General features: G+C 46.9%; 1 protein-coding gene across 1 annotated transcript in view; it reads right to left on the bottom strand.

The window, feature by feature from the left end:
* Window positions 1–11,943: 11,943 nt before the first annotated feature.
* Window positions 11,944–16,792, bottom strand: part of LOC142558421 (calcium-activated chloride channel regulator 1-like) — an 81,899-nt gene continuing 77,050 nt past the window's right edge. Inside the window, exon 8 of the mRNA XM_075670556.1 lies at window positions 11,944–12,553. Coding sequence (XP_075526671.1) covers window positions 11,961–12,553 — 593 coding nt within the window. The 3' untranslated portion in view covers window positions 11,944–11,960. The remainder of the gene's footprint in view (window positions 12,554–16,792) is intronic.

Genomic DNA, 16,792 nt, shown 5'->3' with positions numbered 1-16,792 from the left:
GTGTACTGTTGAAGAGCTAAGCTCCAGCGCAATAGACGACCGTTTTTCGTAGACATGGACTGCAGCCATGTGAGGGGACAGTGGTCAGTCTCTATGGTGAATCTTGAGCCAGCGATATAGCAAGCTAGCTTCTGTACCGCCCAAACTACGCAGGCGCATTCCTTTTCTGATGCACTGTATGCTTCCTCACGAACTGAAAGCTTTCTACTGGCGTACAGTACAGGGTGTTCGTTCTCGTCATCTTTCTTTTGACAGAGCACCACCCCCATACCCCTGTCACTGGCATCACACTGAAGAATGAATGGTTTAGAGTAGTCGGGCGCGTTCAACACTGGCTGACTCATTAGTGCGTTCTTCAGCATACTAAAAGCCTTTTCTTTCGCGTCATCCCACTTTACCGTTTGTGGTTCTGCTTCTCTGAGAGCATCCGTTAAAGGACTCGCAATCTCGGAATACCGCGGAATATATCTTTGGTAATAACCCGCCAAGCCAAGGAATGATCTGATGTCGATCCCGCTTGGTGCGTGGTTGCGGGAAGTTGTCTATCGCGGTCAGTTTAACCTCGGAAGGCCGACGATGGCCTTGCCCTATTACATGACCTAGATAAGCTACTCCCGCGCGCCCTAATTGCCATTTGAGAGCCTTAAGAGTTAAGTTGGCCTCTCGTAGCCGACACAACACGGTTCGCAGGTGTTGCATATGGTCCGCCCATGATGAAGAAAAGATAGCTATGCCATCGAGATAGGGAAGTGCAAAGTCCTCCATTCCTCGTAGCACCTGGTCCATAAGACTAGAGAAGCAATATGGCGCATTCTTTAATCCAAAACTCAGGACTTTCGGACGAAAGGTTCCCATCGGGGAAATAAACGCTGCAAGCCTACTTGCCCTCTCGGTCAATGGAACCTGCCAATACCCTCTGACTAAATCGAGCGTAGGGATGAAATTAGCACTGCTCACTTTCTCAAGCCTTTCCTCGATATGCGGTATTGGATAAGTCTGGTCCTTCGTGATTAAATTGAGCCTGCGGTAGTCGATACATGGCCGCGGCTCTTTCCCTGGGACCTCAACCAAGATAAGAGGCGAGGTATAATCACTCTCTCCTGGCTAGATTACACCTAGGTCTAACATCTTGTTTATTTCAGCGGTCATGACTTCACGTTGACGAGGCGAAACGCGATAAGCTTTCGAACGAACAGGGTCCGACGAGGTTAACTCGATATCGTGAACGATCGCAGTCGTCCTGCCCGGTGTGTCTGAAAATACGTCTTTAAATTCAAACACGAGTTCCCTCAGCTCGGCCCTTTGATTGGGATTCAACTCCGCCTGTTCTACTAACTTATTAATGGTCTCGTCAATGTCTTTTGTCTCCGTCACTGCTGGTAACTCTGGAAAGTCGACAGGCATTTCCTCAGGTTGGTTATTCAAAGAGGGTTTCACGATCATTCGCTTTTCCCCAACTTCAAAGCGTCGCGTGCGAGCCGTCCTGTCATAGTAATGCTCAGCATTGTTTGGTGCTTTACGCATTTCCTGCTCGGCAATCATTGTGGCAGGGCTTAAGTTTAACAACTTTCTCCTACATTCTGCCTCTCGCGACATTTCAGGCTCCGTTGCTTTCCTGGTTTTTTCATTAGCTGGCGTACTTTCCGCCTCATCCCCTATAGGGCTATCCTGTTCAGTACTAGTTGACCAATCAGCTGTCAAACCGGTTTCTTTCACCACTGGACTTTCATCCACTGCTTTAGCCGCGAGCTCCTTTGCCTTGGAACGAGTTAGCGCTTGCACTATTCCCTCACTAAACACGATTCCCTTGCGTCGTAGCAAATCATCTGATTTGTTAGAAAACAAATAGGGATACTGCGGCGGAAGATGTGCCGAGACGGCGGCTTCAGTCTCCAGTACTCCGAAAGGGCCTTCAATACGAATTTTGGCCACCGGGAGACAAACACTGGAGGTTTCCACGGCTTGCCTTATCGAAGCACATTCCCCCGTGAACTGGCCTGCCTCTACGTACGACGGATGCACTACGTCCATTGTGGCTGCCGAGTCGCGAAGCACCCTACACGGTTTGCCGTTTACCACGAGGTCTCGAATGTATGGTTCTAGCAAGTTCAGGTTTTCCTCGTTACTAGTTAGTGACATCAACACTAGTTTGGCATTTCTGCATCCCCCGGAGATATGCCCCGTTTGCCGGCAGTTGTAGCAAACTACTGGTTTCTTGGGCTCGAAAGCCTTTTTCTTTTGCTTTTCTGCCCTCTGTTCGGGTGACTCCTTTTCTCCTTCGCTGTCCTCGTCACTACTTTTCCCTGAATCTGATCTTTCCTTTGTTTTATACCGACTCGGCTTCGACCAACGCTCTGGCTTGTCGGGTCTGTATTTAGTCACCTTCTTCTTAGGAGCTTCGTTGCCTTCGAACGCACGGCGGGTTACGTACTCCTCAGCGAGATTGGCCACCCTCGTGATAGTGTCTACGCCTGGCCTATCCTGAACCCAATGCTTGATGTTTACTGGCAGCCGGCGGTAGAACTGTTCTAAAGCAACGCACTGCATTGTCTTTCGGCATCGCCGAGTGCACCCTCTTCTCTGAGTCATTCCTTCAGGTTTACCTCCAAGGTGTATGCAAAATCTGAATATGGCTCACTTTTGGTCTTCTCGACTTCCCTGAACTTTCGCCTGAATGCTGCAGCTGATAATCTGTACTTTTTAAGCAGATTTGCTTTGACTTCATCGAAGTCCTCTGCTTCTTCTTTCCCCATGCGGGCGATAATATCAGCTACCTCACGTGGCAGTAACGTAAGCAAGCGTTGCGGCCACGTGTTTCTCGCGAATTTTGACTTCTCACACGTGCGCTCAAACTGCACCAGAAAAAGACCTATGTCCCCTCCTACTGCGTAGGGTGCCATTAAGTCTGTCATTCTGCGCTCGCTTTCACGTGCCTCTGTGCTAGGTCTTTCGCTATTTTGTGCTTTCAGAAGCTCAATCTCTAGGCGCTTCATTTCGAGGTCGCGCTCTTCTTTGGCCTCACGTGCGGCTCGCTCTTCTTTGGCCTCACGTGCGGCTCGCTCTTCTTGGGCCTCACGTGCTGCCCGCTCGCGCTCTTCTTTTGCCTCAAGTGCAGCCCGCTCGCGCTCCTCTTTTTCCTCTAGGCGCTTACGCTCTTCTTTTTCCTCAAGGCGCTTACGCTCTTCCTCTCTTTCTTTAATGCCCTCTAGGCATTCCGTCAGTTTCTAGTCGTCTGCCCCGATAGCTTCGATCGCCTCAATGATCTCCGGCTTTCTCTTTGATTCGGCAATTTGGAGGCCCAACTCTTTGGCCAAGCTCAACAATTCCGGCTTCTTTAGTGCCTTCAAATTCATGGCTGCCCTTAGTGCTGCTAAACCTTGACTCTATACAACCTTGACGCACTCAAACTTCCGTCAACGGATTAAAGAAAGATCACTGCTATGTACTTTCAAAAAAAAATACGTAAAAGCCAAGTGATATCTCAGTGAAGAAAAGCCGTGCACTCACCATATGCAGTCATGATCCAGACACCTTCCTTCCGAACGTTTTTGCCAGGACGAAGACGCTACGGTCTCGAAGTTGTCGTCCAAGTTGCGGTCTCCAGGATTCCGTATCCCAATCGCTGCGAGCCAGTTTGTTGCGTACTCCAGGGTAGCATACCGTACTGCTGCCGAGAAGTAGCGGCGCCTGCCTAACGAAGCTTGACCGACATTACTTATTGGGTAGTGTGGCGTTGTCGGTGGGCTGCAGGCATCCGGTAGATCATGGCGACCATGAAGGGGCGAGATGATTTGCTAGTGCGAAACTTGCATTATTTATTCAAAGGTAGTTGAAAGAAAATAAGAAAAGCATGAAGTATGAAGTCTCATGTAAGAAGTATATCAAAGTACATTTCGGAGCCCCTTAATAGCTATCTACAAGTGTGGGCGGGATCTGGCTTCCATCGATGACACGTGACAGGCACGGAGAGAGGGCCCCTCTTCCTGCAATACCAAGCACGGGTAGAAGAGGTCGATCCTCTCATCGACGAACCCGGGGAGAAGGTCGGGTGAATGACCCCTCCGGTGCACGTGGGCTCCGGTTCAGCGAATGTCGGGTGAATGACCCCTCCGGTCCACGTGGGCTCCGGTTCAGAAAAGGTCGGGTGAATGACCCCTCCGGTGCACGTGGGTTCTGGTTCAGGTGGGGTAGAGTGAATGACCTCTCTGGTGCACGTTGGCTCCGGCTCAGGAGTTAGGGTGAATGACCTGTCACCACGTGGTGTCAGACGCCAACCATAACAACAGGAGACTAGTGTACCCCAGGGAGGTGTGCTCAGCTGCACGCTCTTTATAGTTAAGATGAACACACTCCGCGCTGCATTACCACAAGCTATATTTTATTCTGTGTACGTAGATGACATACAAATAGGTTTTAAATCCTGTAACCTTGCAGTGTGCGGAAGGCAAGTACAGCAGAGTTTGAGCAATATATCTAAGTGGGCATACGAAGTGGATTTTAAGTCAACCCCCACAAAAGTTAATGTGTTCTCTTTACAAGAAAGAGAGGCCCGGTTCCAGACCCGTGCATGGAACTGGGTGGACAACAAATACCTGTCAACAAAGAACAGAAATTTCTGGGTGTAATACTTGACTCTAAGCTTACTTTCATCTCGCACATAAAATATCTCAAAACTAAATGTCTAAAAACTATGAACTTACTAAAGATAATGTCACACACAACATGGGGCAGCGACAGGAAGTGTATAATGAATATTTATAAGGGTCTCATTCAATCACGGTTAGACTATGGCGCCATAGTGTACAACTCTGCCGCCCCGAGTACACTAAAGATGCTGGATGCCGTCCACCTCCTGGGTATTCGTCTGGCCACAGGCGCATTCAGAACTAGCCCTATTCAAAGCTTGTATGTAGAATCGAATGAGCGGCCACTCGATCTGCAGAGATCTTGCACTAGCTTCACATGTTTCCTTAAAGTGGACTCTAATTCTGAACATCCGTGTTGTGAAACTATTGACGATTCGACATGTACTGCACTCTTCCGTAATCGACCCTCTGTGAGGCAGCCTTTCTCACTTCGTTTGAGGGAGCTTAGGGTGGAAATGGATGATCCACTCTTTGAACACCGCTTGATGCCTCCAGCGAAGCAGCTACCGCCTTGGTACTGGCAAGTATAGAATGTGATATGTCTTTTGTAAGAGTTACAAAATACGCACCAGAACTCGAAATACAAATGCATTTCCATGACCTCCAATTGAAGTACTGTTGTCCGGAATTCTACACCGATGCGTCGAAATCGCATGTCGGTGTGTCTTACGCGGCTGTTGGACCCTCTTTCTCTGAAGCAGGTATACTGAACCCCCCATACAAGCATCTTTACTGCGGAAGCGTACGCAGTACTGTCTGCGGTGAAACGCATAAACAAATTAAAGCTAGAGAAAGCGGTAGTATTCACGGACTCGTTAAGTGTTGTAAAAGCACTAATGTCCCAAAGAAAACACAAAAATAATGTTTTCATTGAGCTTTACTGTCCCTTGTGCAATATTTATTCATCTCGTAGACATGTGACAATATGCTGGGTACCTGGTCATAGGTGCATTGAAGGTAATGTGCTGGCCGACCAAATGGCCACATCAGTTACACCTCAAGCTGGTAATACTACAACTGCTATTCCTGCCACAGACCTCAAGCCTTTTTTGCGAACGATACTGCGAAGTTGCTGGCAACGCGTATGGGACAATGAAACAAATAATAAGCTCCATTTGATTAAACCAAGGATAGGTTTCTGGCCCCTCGTTACAAAAACAAGACGGACCGATGTCCTATTCTGTAGACTCAGAATAGGACACACATATGTCACACAATTTTCTACTTATTGGCAACGAACCTCCTACCTGTAGTAGATGTGGTGAAAGGCTCACAGTCCTCCACGTCCTCGTGGAGTGTAGGGAAGCCGAAAGAGAAAGAAGGAAACATTTTCCTCTGGAATACCGGTATTGTATCCCTCTCCATCCTGGTATGTTTCTTTGTAAGGAACCCCTTTTTACCACCAGAGGTGTCCTAGGTTTCTTGAATGATGTGGTTCTGCATGTTAATAGCCCCATAGTGTTGTATCACATCCTCTTCATAGAGGATGCTGCTTTGATAGTAGTTCTGGACAGCACACACCTTCAGGTCCTTGCGCTTCAAGGACTCTGTTAGGGCAGCAGTGCTTTTTCAAATTTTTTATTGAGATGACCCGTTTTATCACGAAGTAATTCTTTTACAATGCTTCTTTCGCGTCCTTGCCACGCTTCATAATCATAGTCATAGTTTTATTACATGTAGCTATTACGCATTTTGAAGTGACCGTCTTTTAGGCCCCTCTACAGCCCTGTAACATTCATTGCTTGTAATTTAACGCTTCACTTTGATTTCATTACCATTGGCTTGGCGCTCTTTGGCCATACCTGGCCCTCGCACCATAAAACACAACACACCATCATACGCCGCTATTTAAAGAAAATTGTTACGCCTGCCGTTACTCGGTTCGTGCGAATCGCCGGCACTAGCACGGTGACCGTGGTCGGAATGTGTACTGCACGTGTGAGCATTTCCGGCCGCCATACTGTCGTCCTTTTCACTGTTCTTGACCAATGCCCCCATGACTTCATACTAGGCCTAGACTTCCTCTCTGGCCATTCAGCGCTCATCGACTGTTCAAGTACTGTGCGTCTTGACCTGCCTCTAGTGGACGTTCCTGCGACACCACACGAAATTCGCCTAAGACCGACTGATTTTGTTCACGTTCCACCACAGGTGTTGACATACATCTAAATGTCGCCTTCAATGCCAGTGCCCGATGGTGGTTACATCTCCGCTCCCATAACTGCCATCGTTCTCACCCACAACGTTACTGTCCCGCATACAATCCTGAGGGTCACAGACAATCGCACGTATCTCCCTGTGGTGAATTTCGGGCTCGCTAAGCAAATTCTGCCTAAAGATATCACCCTGGCTGCAATCGCTGCTTTAAAAGCTAGTTGTGTTGAGGCTTTTGCCGTCGACGCTTCTTGTGAGCCTTTCCGGTCTGACAAATGTACTGACAACGACATTAGGAAAATGATTGCCCTGAATCTCACTCCTGCGGAGAACTGAACAGCTCTGCAGTCTATTGCTTTCCTACAAGGATATATTCGACTTGAACAACCGACCCTTAGGCCAGACGTCACTTGTCAAACATCGTATACATACAGGCGATAATCCACCCATCCATCGGCGACTCTACCGAGTCTCAGCTTCGGAGCGTTACGTCATCAAAATGGAAGTAGACAAGATGTTTGCGAAAGACATCATTGAGCCATCGTCAAGTTCCTAGGCGTCCCCTGTCGTGCTGGTCAAAAAGAAGGACGGCTCATGGAGATTCTGCGTCGATTACCGCCACCTCAACCGCACCGCGAAGGACGTCTACCCACTACCTCGTATTGATGACGCCCTTGATTGCCTATACGGGGCACAGTATTATTCGTCTATCGACCTGCGTTCCGGACATTGGCAAATCGCTGTCGATGATCTCGATTGTGAAAAGACCGCCTTTATAACGCCTGATGGTCTTTACCACTTCAAAGTTGAGCCTTTTGGGCTATGCAACGCTCCGGCTACCTTTGAGCGTATGATGGACTCATTACTCCAAGGATTCAAGTGGTCGACTTGTCTGTGCTACCTAGATGATGTTATTGTGCTCTCGCCCTCCTTCAGCACCCACATTGAGCACCTTTCAACTGTACTTGCCATTTTTCGCAAGGCCGGTCTACAACTCAACTTCAAGAGATGTAACTTCGGCCACCATGAGATTACTGTTCTTGGACATGTTGTCAATGCGACTGGCATCCGACCAGACCCAGAGAAAATTGGCGCCGTGAAAGAGTTCGCTGTATCACTGTCCGCAAAATATGTCCGAAGTTTCATGGGACTTTGCTCTTACTTCCACCGCTTTGTTAAAGATTTTGCCACCATAGCCCGCCCTCTCACAGATCTCCTGAAGAAAAGTGTGCCGTTTTCATGGAGCCCCTTTCAGGCCACCGCCTTTTCTCTCCTTACCATCATGCTCACAACCCCACCGATTTTAGGACACTTCGCTACTTCAGCCCCTACAGAGGTGCGCACCGATACCAGTGGCCACGGAATCGGTGCCGTCTTGGCACAAGTTCAACACGGCCATGAACGTGTCATCGAGTACGCTAGCCGTCTTTTGTCACCTGCGGAGAGGAACTACTCTGTTACCGAGCGCGAATGCTTGGCCGTTGTGTGGGCAGTGGCGAAATTCCGCCCCTATTTACACGGCAGGCCCTTTTCTATTGTACGCACCACCACACCCTCTGTTGCATTTCGCCTTAAAAACCTCCACAGGGAGGCTTGGACGATTAGCTCGGCGGCTGCAGGAGTATTCCTGTTCGGTGGTATATAGGTCTGGTCGCCTACCCAAGGACGCCGACTAATTGTCCCGCTATCCTGTACACACGCCCGCCAACACCGACATGGACGCTTCCGCAAGTGTTCTTTCCGTTTTACAACTTTTGGACATGGCCAACGAGCAACGCCGTGACGCTACATTGAGGACCCTCACTCACCGAATGGAATCTGTTCCTACTGATCCATCATTATGGTGCTTCGTCCTCAACGAGGGAATGTTGTCCTATCGCATTGTACCAATATTGTACCGACGCAGTTTTCATCAGGTGACATAAAGAATAGAAAAAGAAGGATAAGAAGGATAAGTGTCAGGCACGAAGATAATCAATTTCTTTTGTTGAGAGTGAGAGGGACGCAGAGCTGAGGCACGCATCGCCACTTCTGAATATACGGTATGCTTCAAAGATTTCCCGCGCACGCTTTTCACTATATCTGCCGATTATGTCGCACTTGTTAAAGATCGGGGTGCAACCACACGTTTTACAGTGCGCAGCTAGATGACTGTACGGGTTCCCTTTTCTTGAAGCGGCATACTCGCGCAGGCGATCATTAATGCACCTCCCCGTTTGCCCGATATAGCAACGTTTACAATCAAGCGGGATTTTATAGACGGCTTGCGTTGTACACTTAACAAAGCCCTGAACATGATTCTTACAGCAGCTTTTGCGCGTGACAGTATCCTCCCTATTGACTCTCTTGCAAAACCCGCTCAGTTTATTAGGGGCATTGCACACCACTATCACTCCGGCTTTGGCCGAAATTTTCATGATGGTATCGGAAACACGGTGTACATAAGGAATGACGGCAAGCCTAGATCCTAGATGACTTTGCAGTCACCGCCTTCCAGATCTAGGCTTGCCGTCCTTCTATCTGCCTCAGCACCGCGATGCATCCACGGTGGTTGGCATATCCAACACTCGCATAGCGTAACGGGCGATTACCCTGACCAGACGAAAGGTACTCAAGAACTGTGCTATCGCCGAAGGATGACTCGTTGTGCATCTCGGAGTCTGTAGAGGTGACCACCTTTCTTGAAAAGAGGGTGCAAGTACGGCGTGTCGTGTGGAGGCCAACAACCCATTCTATAATCCCCTTCCAAAAGCCATCCTGAATGGGGTTGATGTTCTACGTGCAGCTTTGGAACCGCATGGTTCTCGTAAGAAACATAAAGTATACTTGAGTGACATCCTTTGCTCACTTAATATGTAGCCACTAATAGGTTACACAAAGGAACGCCGCTCTTGGAGAAAGTATATGTATCGGTTCGTACAGCTCACCAGGATTGTTCGCTTTGTCCATGGCACGCGGCACCCTCTCTATTTATGCATGTGCAAAGATATACCTATCCCGCAGCGCAACTGATAATGATTTTGGCTTTCAGCAAGCCAATGTCTACCGACATCCGGGATGTACAGTTTCACTATTGATAGCAAAATTCACCAGCCCTTCCACTGTGAAGGAGAAGGAGCAGCGAAGCTGTGGTGTTTTACCTCAATCAACGCATCTCTGTATGTATACGCATTGTGGTTATTTTTTATTAATATTATTATTGAAGGACACAGACAAAGAATACATCTTTTGAATGTGTAGTGATTTATTCTTATTCTTTTATGAAGTAGTGACGTGTGCAAGTACCGCCGCTTGGCAGACGGGAATTTTAGGAAACGTAGATGAAACTCAGCGTAATGTTAGAGTCGACTTAGCAGCTAATTTTCATATAATTTGCGTCAGGATAGTTTTAATAAAGCAAGAGTTACAGCCGTTTTGTGTAACCATACTCGCTCCGTAGACGGCCAAGTATTGACAGCAGACGGGAATTCGGTAACGTTTACAACTTCATTGTGAACTAAATACGACAAGTGAATGAAACCCGCCGTAATGATAGAGTCGTCTTGGTAGCCAATTTAAGTATGATTTTTTCCCGAGGTAACCACGTTAGATTGAGAGTCGCGGAGTATTCGCCAGAAACTGGAGACGAAACATTGTTTCGTGTCGACGCGACGCGTAGACGAACGGACATCGACCACCGCCGGAAGGTAGCTATATGAAGTTTCGCTGTAAAAGCTGACGGTAGCCCCTCCCCCCCCCCCCCCCCAGAATGAACCATGCACCGAAAAAAGAAAAAGTGAAATGCAAGAAAAATTCAAATTGCAACAGTTGCTTTCCCATGTTGAAGTTAGCTGTACTAATACAAAGGTGCATCTTCATCTTTATCGTGCTGAATAGACTTCATTGACAGGTTCTCCGATTAGTTTTTCTCTTTCCCTGTTTAGCCTTCAATTATTTGGGGACATGCGTTTTCGTAATTCCAGCGTACTTGAAAACGTCACACAGGCAGAAGGCTAAAGGTACGCATCCTCTCACTCACCACGTCAGAAACCAGTCTTTAACGTGTCATTTTCCCTAAAATCTGCCCGATTAAACGATAAATGAATCATGTATAGGCGACGCGATTTTTTGCATGGCTTAGTACAGGATAACAATATCAAAATTCGTGGTGCTTCACCTGTATCAAGCGATTTTCGTATGGAAAACCTCGAATGCTGCTTTCGCCATGTGCGATGAAGTAATCAGAATGACTAATCAGGCCATGTGTTATCACACATGCAAGTTGTCACGTAAGTTTAGGTGCTCGTGACTTGCTCAGGAGGAAGAGCATGTGCTACCACTGTGCGCTAACTGCTGCACTACTGCGTTTGTTTTGATAGTCAGACAGTCACGTCACAAGTGGCAATAAATAACCCCTGGTTGGTGTCGTCCCGCAAAAATAATCATTAGCTTCTCGTATGTGTTGCAAAAGCGCAACAATAGAAATGCCATTACCGTGTGTGAGAAAATTGGTTCAAATGAATAACAAAAATCTAAGGTAACAAAAAGTTGATCAGGAGATTGTAAAAGAAACTTACACCTCCTAGCTAAATAAAAGTTGACAGTTACTTTAGCCTACCCTAAAGAAGATGAAGGCGAAAGGAGACATTTATTGCATTACTTGACATTTTCATTCGAATGCGTTCTTACTTCCTATTGTTTTCTCTCACCAGATGTCGTGGGTTTGAGTGCCTTAATCAACTGTGCCTCAATTCACTTCGCCTTAATTTGCAGCAAAGGTAGTTGGTTGAACTTTCAATCCTCACGATGTGGATCGTAATCAAATTTAGAGATTTGTCCGGTTCGCCCACATGTCCAAGTGGGTGCGACTCTTTCCAAAGGCTCGAGTGCCTTAATTATCTCTATCTTAACTAGCTTTCCCTTAACACCACAGGTCATGCTGAGGCTTCTTCGCCTCGGCTTCACGCTTTCTTGTAAGGAAATTGATGGCATGATTCGCCCTAATTATTACCAAAGGTCGTAGATTCGACGCCCCATGAAGTTGGGTGCCATAACGCTGGACATCGGATTTTTCGACCTACGAACCATCTAAAGCTTTCGCAATAATAATGTCATAGATAACATCTCACATACCCAAGCTTGCCTTATGATTTATTTCGCCCTGAATTGCCACGTGCGGCACTAACTTGGCATGGTTTCTCTTGTCCTCTCCCTTGTGTTGGTGTTAGTTTCATCACTGTAGTCCGATTTGATCTTGAGCAGCAGCGTAATAATGACTGCCATAACGACGACTAAAGCCACTGCCACCAGCAAGATCCAAACGAAGACGGATGTCTGGCCTTCATGATGAACCTCTGCCGTGGGGGTTGTCGCCGGATCGCGAGGTGGCTCGGTCCTGGCCGGCTTTGTAGTGGTTGTCGCTGGGCTGACCTTCGCGGAAGGCTTTGCCGGCGTGAGGGGGTCAGCTACTGCAGAGGGTAATTGGGCGGTAATGTTGTCGATTTCGTACACCAATTGAAGGACGCGGGACCTTTCCGACTTCAGCCCTTCAGCATTAACAACTTGCGCAGCCAAGTACGCCGTCAGGTAGAAGCTATCGTCGTCACTGGGCGGCGGCCCCCAGTGACGCGGCAGGCTGATGGTCACTTCGTGTTCGGAGCCGGCGGGAAGGGGTTCGAGGCTGCCTTCGACGACGCTCGTCAACCTCTCCTGGTTTTCGAAGTCATCAAAAACCCCGTCTTCGTCGAGGCCGCCTCGGAGGTGCACTTCAGCAGCTGCAATTGAAGGTACAGACCATATAAATGGCACTCGGCAAGACATTGATATTTACAGAGACGATAACACGCATCCGCTCGTAGGCCTCATGGGTACAGGTGCAAATGCCAGGCATGATGCAACGAGATCGATTCATAGCTCGAACCAATGTGCGCCTACGAATCGGAAAGTCCATATATATATATATATATATATATAGGGGTCATTCCATCTCAAGCGTAATCGGTGTTTTATCGACCAGCTGCGATTCTGCTGAAAAAAATCATACTGTTTTACCTCAATGTGCGAAGTAATTATTCAAGCGATTTTTCTTGAAAAAAAATTTTCTAATGCCCTGAGCACGCTTTGAAGGTTGCGCACACAAGTGAAACTATGCCACATAGAAAAATTTCTACAAAGTTATTGCTTTGACCTGTTACTGCGAATATTTTTTAAAATAGTCGCCAGACGGTACTCTTTCGTGACTATTGTCGTTTTTTACTTTCTGTTTTAATTTACCTAATTTTTAGCCATAAGGAAAACTCGACTATTGCCCCTTTTTTAATATTTTTTTATAAAAGAAAGCAACGTTTCCATGAGGAATATATTCACAATAGGGGCTTGGTATGTGTGTATACTAGGTGATAAAAATATTCGTATAAGAAATAAAGCCTAAACTTTCGCTTAATGTCATGGGAAATATGAAAAAAATTACGTTCTGACTCAATTTGTGGCTTCATTTTGGCAATGTAGCGTTCCAAGTAAATATATGGCATAGTCGGCATTGCATAGTATGCTTTGCTTTCTATGTACAAACATTTAAAAGATTAAATGTTGTTTTAAGCGAGAAAAAATTTTTTGAACTGCACAATCACAAGGTTGCGCGGAGCATCTCTTTGCTTCGCCTTCACTGCATAGCACGTCGGTCGGCGTTTCAGTCTGCCTCATTTTACGTGTTTCTTCTTTTTCTTCTTGAGGACGAGGTCTTCTTTCGCGGCTTCAGGTTGATTTGCGGTTCGTGGGGACTGAGTTTCTGGCCATTGTCATCGTGTAAGATAAGATAATTGCAGGCCTTCTAGTGCACGTAGGACAAGAAATAGGCGTGTGAGTTAAGCTTGGAACGAAAAAGATGCAGAAAGTTAGTGTACTACTATATACGGAGAAGTTATAACGCATAATTCTTAAAAAATACGGCGAAATAAATTTGATCCACATGTCACCATTCACTAAAAACGCCCCAGAACAGGAACCAGAACTGTGGCTTTATTCAACGAACAGGCGATTTGTGGCGTCCTGCTAAACCTAAAACAACGAAAAATGCCACTGGTGGGCTTGATACCTAGAATGTCTGCGAAGCGGCTTTAAATGTGTGGTTGCAACACGTATTCGTATCGTAAACGCGTCCCGCGATGCCACCCACCGAGGCTGGGAAAGCGACGTCAAGACGACGGGAGGAGCGTGCATTACGAGCAGACGATAGGTGTGTCGTCTGCCACTGCTCCTCTTTATCCCAGGCAAAGCTACAGCTGTCACAGAAGCAAACCGGCGTTCATGTTTACAGTTTCTTTCCGATGGTCCTGTTGTGAAGAAAATGTATCAAGTCGACGGTCTGGACATCAGTTTTGGTGCGTCTTCAGCTTCTGAGAATTCAGCTACATGGATTTGCGTAATAATTCATGGCACGTTTAAACTACACGATGTCTCTAGCTCACGTATTTCCTCTCCAGGACAAGGGGTGATTTTAACACCATTGTGTTGCCGGACGCACATAAAAATTCTAGCCTTACATTCGTAGGATGACGAAAAAACGTGGCCGTAAAGTTGAATTACGTTTCTTGCTCTTTTTGCGTGGCACAGGTGGCTTATGTCAGACTTTCTGGCATGTATGCGCCAATATATAATTCAATGACATGTGTTCCTGGCAATAGTATTTTTACGATTTATTTTCAGGTGCTGAATTACCGCACTGTTCACTTGGACCGAATGGGTGCCACAGGACAATCTACGTGAAAAATCAGTACATCAGTAGTGTCAATGAACTGAGCGAACTTGATCGCCGGCTCTTGATTCTGCGTTCAAAACGCACACTGGATGATACAGTATGTGGCCATCATCACCACCTCTACGTAAAGAAGTACACATCGCACATAGCATCCAAATGGTGCTCCAATCCGTTTCTTTCACGCATCAAGAATTGCCGAGGCTCATCTGTGATATCCCTATCCTTGTCAAGTTCGCACCCATCTTTGGATCTCATTCCAGGATCTAGATTGTGCCAAGCTTGCGTGCGCCGGTGCTATGAAGTAAAGAAGAGGCGCTCTTCTCGAGAGGCACTTCAGTACCTAAAGGTGCCGGCCCTTTCGGTAGTCGCACATGTGGGAGGTGTGAATGGGTTGAGTGCCACTGCTGTGGAGATATCTGCCAGCAGAGCAAGCGATGAAGGAAGCCCAACGTATTGTGTTACAGACGAAGGCCTGAGCCACGGAACCCCAGCACAGAGACAAGCGCGAACCATTCCGGCACCCAGACAGACTGCAAGGACAAAGAGACAACGTATCGATTTTATGCTTAGCGACTATGTGACTTAATGGAAAATGTAAGAGAAAGGCTTCACGCCGAAGGAAAACGCGAAAGGAAAATGGAGCTCTTAACCCTTGCTCCTGTGTCTTGGTCTCAAAAAAAGATTGTGGACTATTTCGGAGTCTCGCAAAGACAAGTACGGGCAGCAATCAAACTTAGAACTGAATATGGAATCCTCAGCACCCCACCAATAAAGAAGGGCCACCCAATCAGAGAAAGCGTGAAGACATTGATAAAGGACTTTTATGAAGACGATAATGTTTCATACTGTCTCCCGGGGAAGAAAGATGTAATAGCAGGCCGACAAAAGCGACTGTTGCTTTTGAATTTAAAGGAGCTGTATGCAGACTGGAAAAGTACTCATAACATCGTGTGGATTTTCCATGTTTGCAAGTTTGCGACCATCAAACTGCGTGGTAGCAGGGGCAAGTGGCACAAACTCCATTTGCGTCTGCATGGATCACCAAAATTTTAAGTTGATGATCCACAGTTCCGGATTAAAGAAATCCCTGCAAGAACTGTTGGCAACCACTGTGTGTGACACAGGAAATGAAGATTGCATGCTTGGGAGGTGCCAGACCTGCCCCGGTACAGAAAACGTTGAAACGGCGCTTCGTAACAGCCCGCTACTTAACAACGAAGAAGTCGACCACATACATGTACAGCAGTGGGTAGGTGGCCTACGATGCAAACTCTAAACTCTTTTGCTAACCCCGGATGACTTTCGCGAGAAATTTTTGGAGATGCTAGCCAAAGTGAAAATTCATCATTATATCAGGAAGAAACAGGCATCCTACCTTCGTCATGCAAAGTCAAAGCTTACCAAAACCGAAGCGCTTGTTCTTCTAGACTTTTCAGAAAACTATACATTCATTGTGCAAGATGCCCCGCAGGCCTACCACTGGGTGAATGAGCAAGCAACACTGCACCCATTTGTAGTCTATCGCTGCCCTGACGTAGAAATTGTAGTCAAGAATTACGTTGTCATTTCTGACTGTACAGAGCACGACGCCGTTGCAGTGTCCGCGTTTCAGACCGAAGTTGTCACAGTACTCAAGCAACAGTTGCCACATCTACGAAAAATCCTCTACTTTTCTGACGGAGCTCCAGCACAGTACAAAAACAAAAGGAACCTTGTGAACCTCTGCAATCACGAAGATGACTTCGGAATTGGTGCAGAATGGAATTTTTATGCTACAGCTCATGGCAAGAGTGCCTGTGACGGTCTTGGCGGCACCGTGAAACGGCTAGCAGCCCGAGCCAGTCTTCAGAGGCCAATTCGTGACCAAATCATGACCCCACACCAGCTGTTCACGTGGGCGAAGGAGAGTATCCAAGGGATAACTATTCTTTGGGTTTCCAAGGAAACTGTTCAAAAAAGAAAATTGTGCTGTCCCCGCGATTCAGCAAAGTGACTACTATAAAAGGCACATGGAAGTTTCATCACTTTAAGCCCTTCTCGCCGACTTCAATTCTCGCTGGGGTTACATCCTATTCAACCACAGAGGTAGTTCGAGTATCGCAGTGAACTATGCTTACAGTGGAAGGCTACACGCGAACGGAAACAAGACGGACAGGTATATAAGTGATATCAAAGTAAGTTTGAAACAATGCCGTGCGAAATAAAGCCGCCATGAGAACGTATATTCTATTTGCGATGTTTTATTTTGGGAATCGTA

This window comes from Dermacentor variabilis, chromosome 9 (genome assembly GCF_050947875.1).
Source record: "Dermacentor variabilis isolate Ectoservices chromosome 9, ASM5094787v1, whole genome shotgun sequence".
Classification (NCBI taxonomy): domain Eukaryota; kingdom Metazoa; phylum Arthropoda; class Arachnida; order Ixodida; family Ixodidae; genus Dermacentor; species Dermacentor variabilis.
This window is presented reverse-complemented; position numbering and strand designations above follow the sequence as displayed.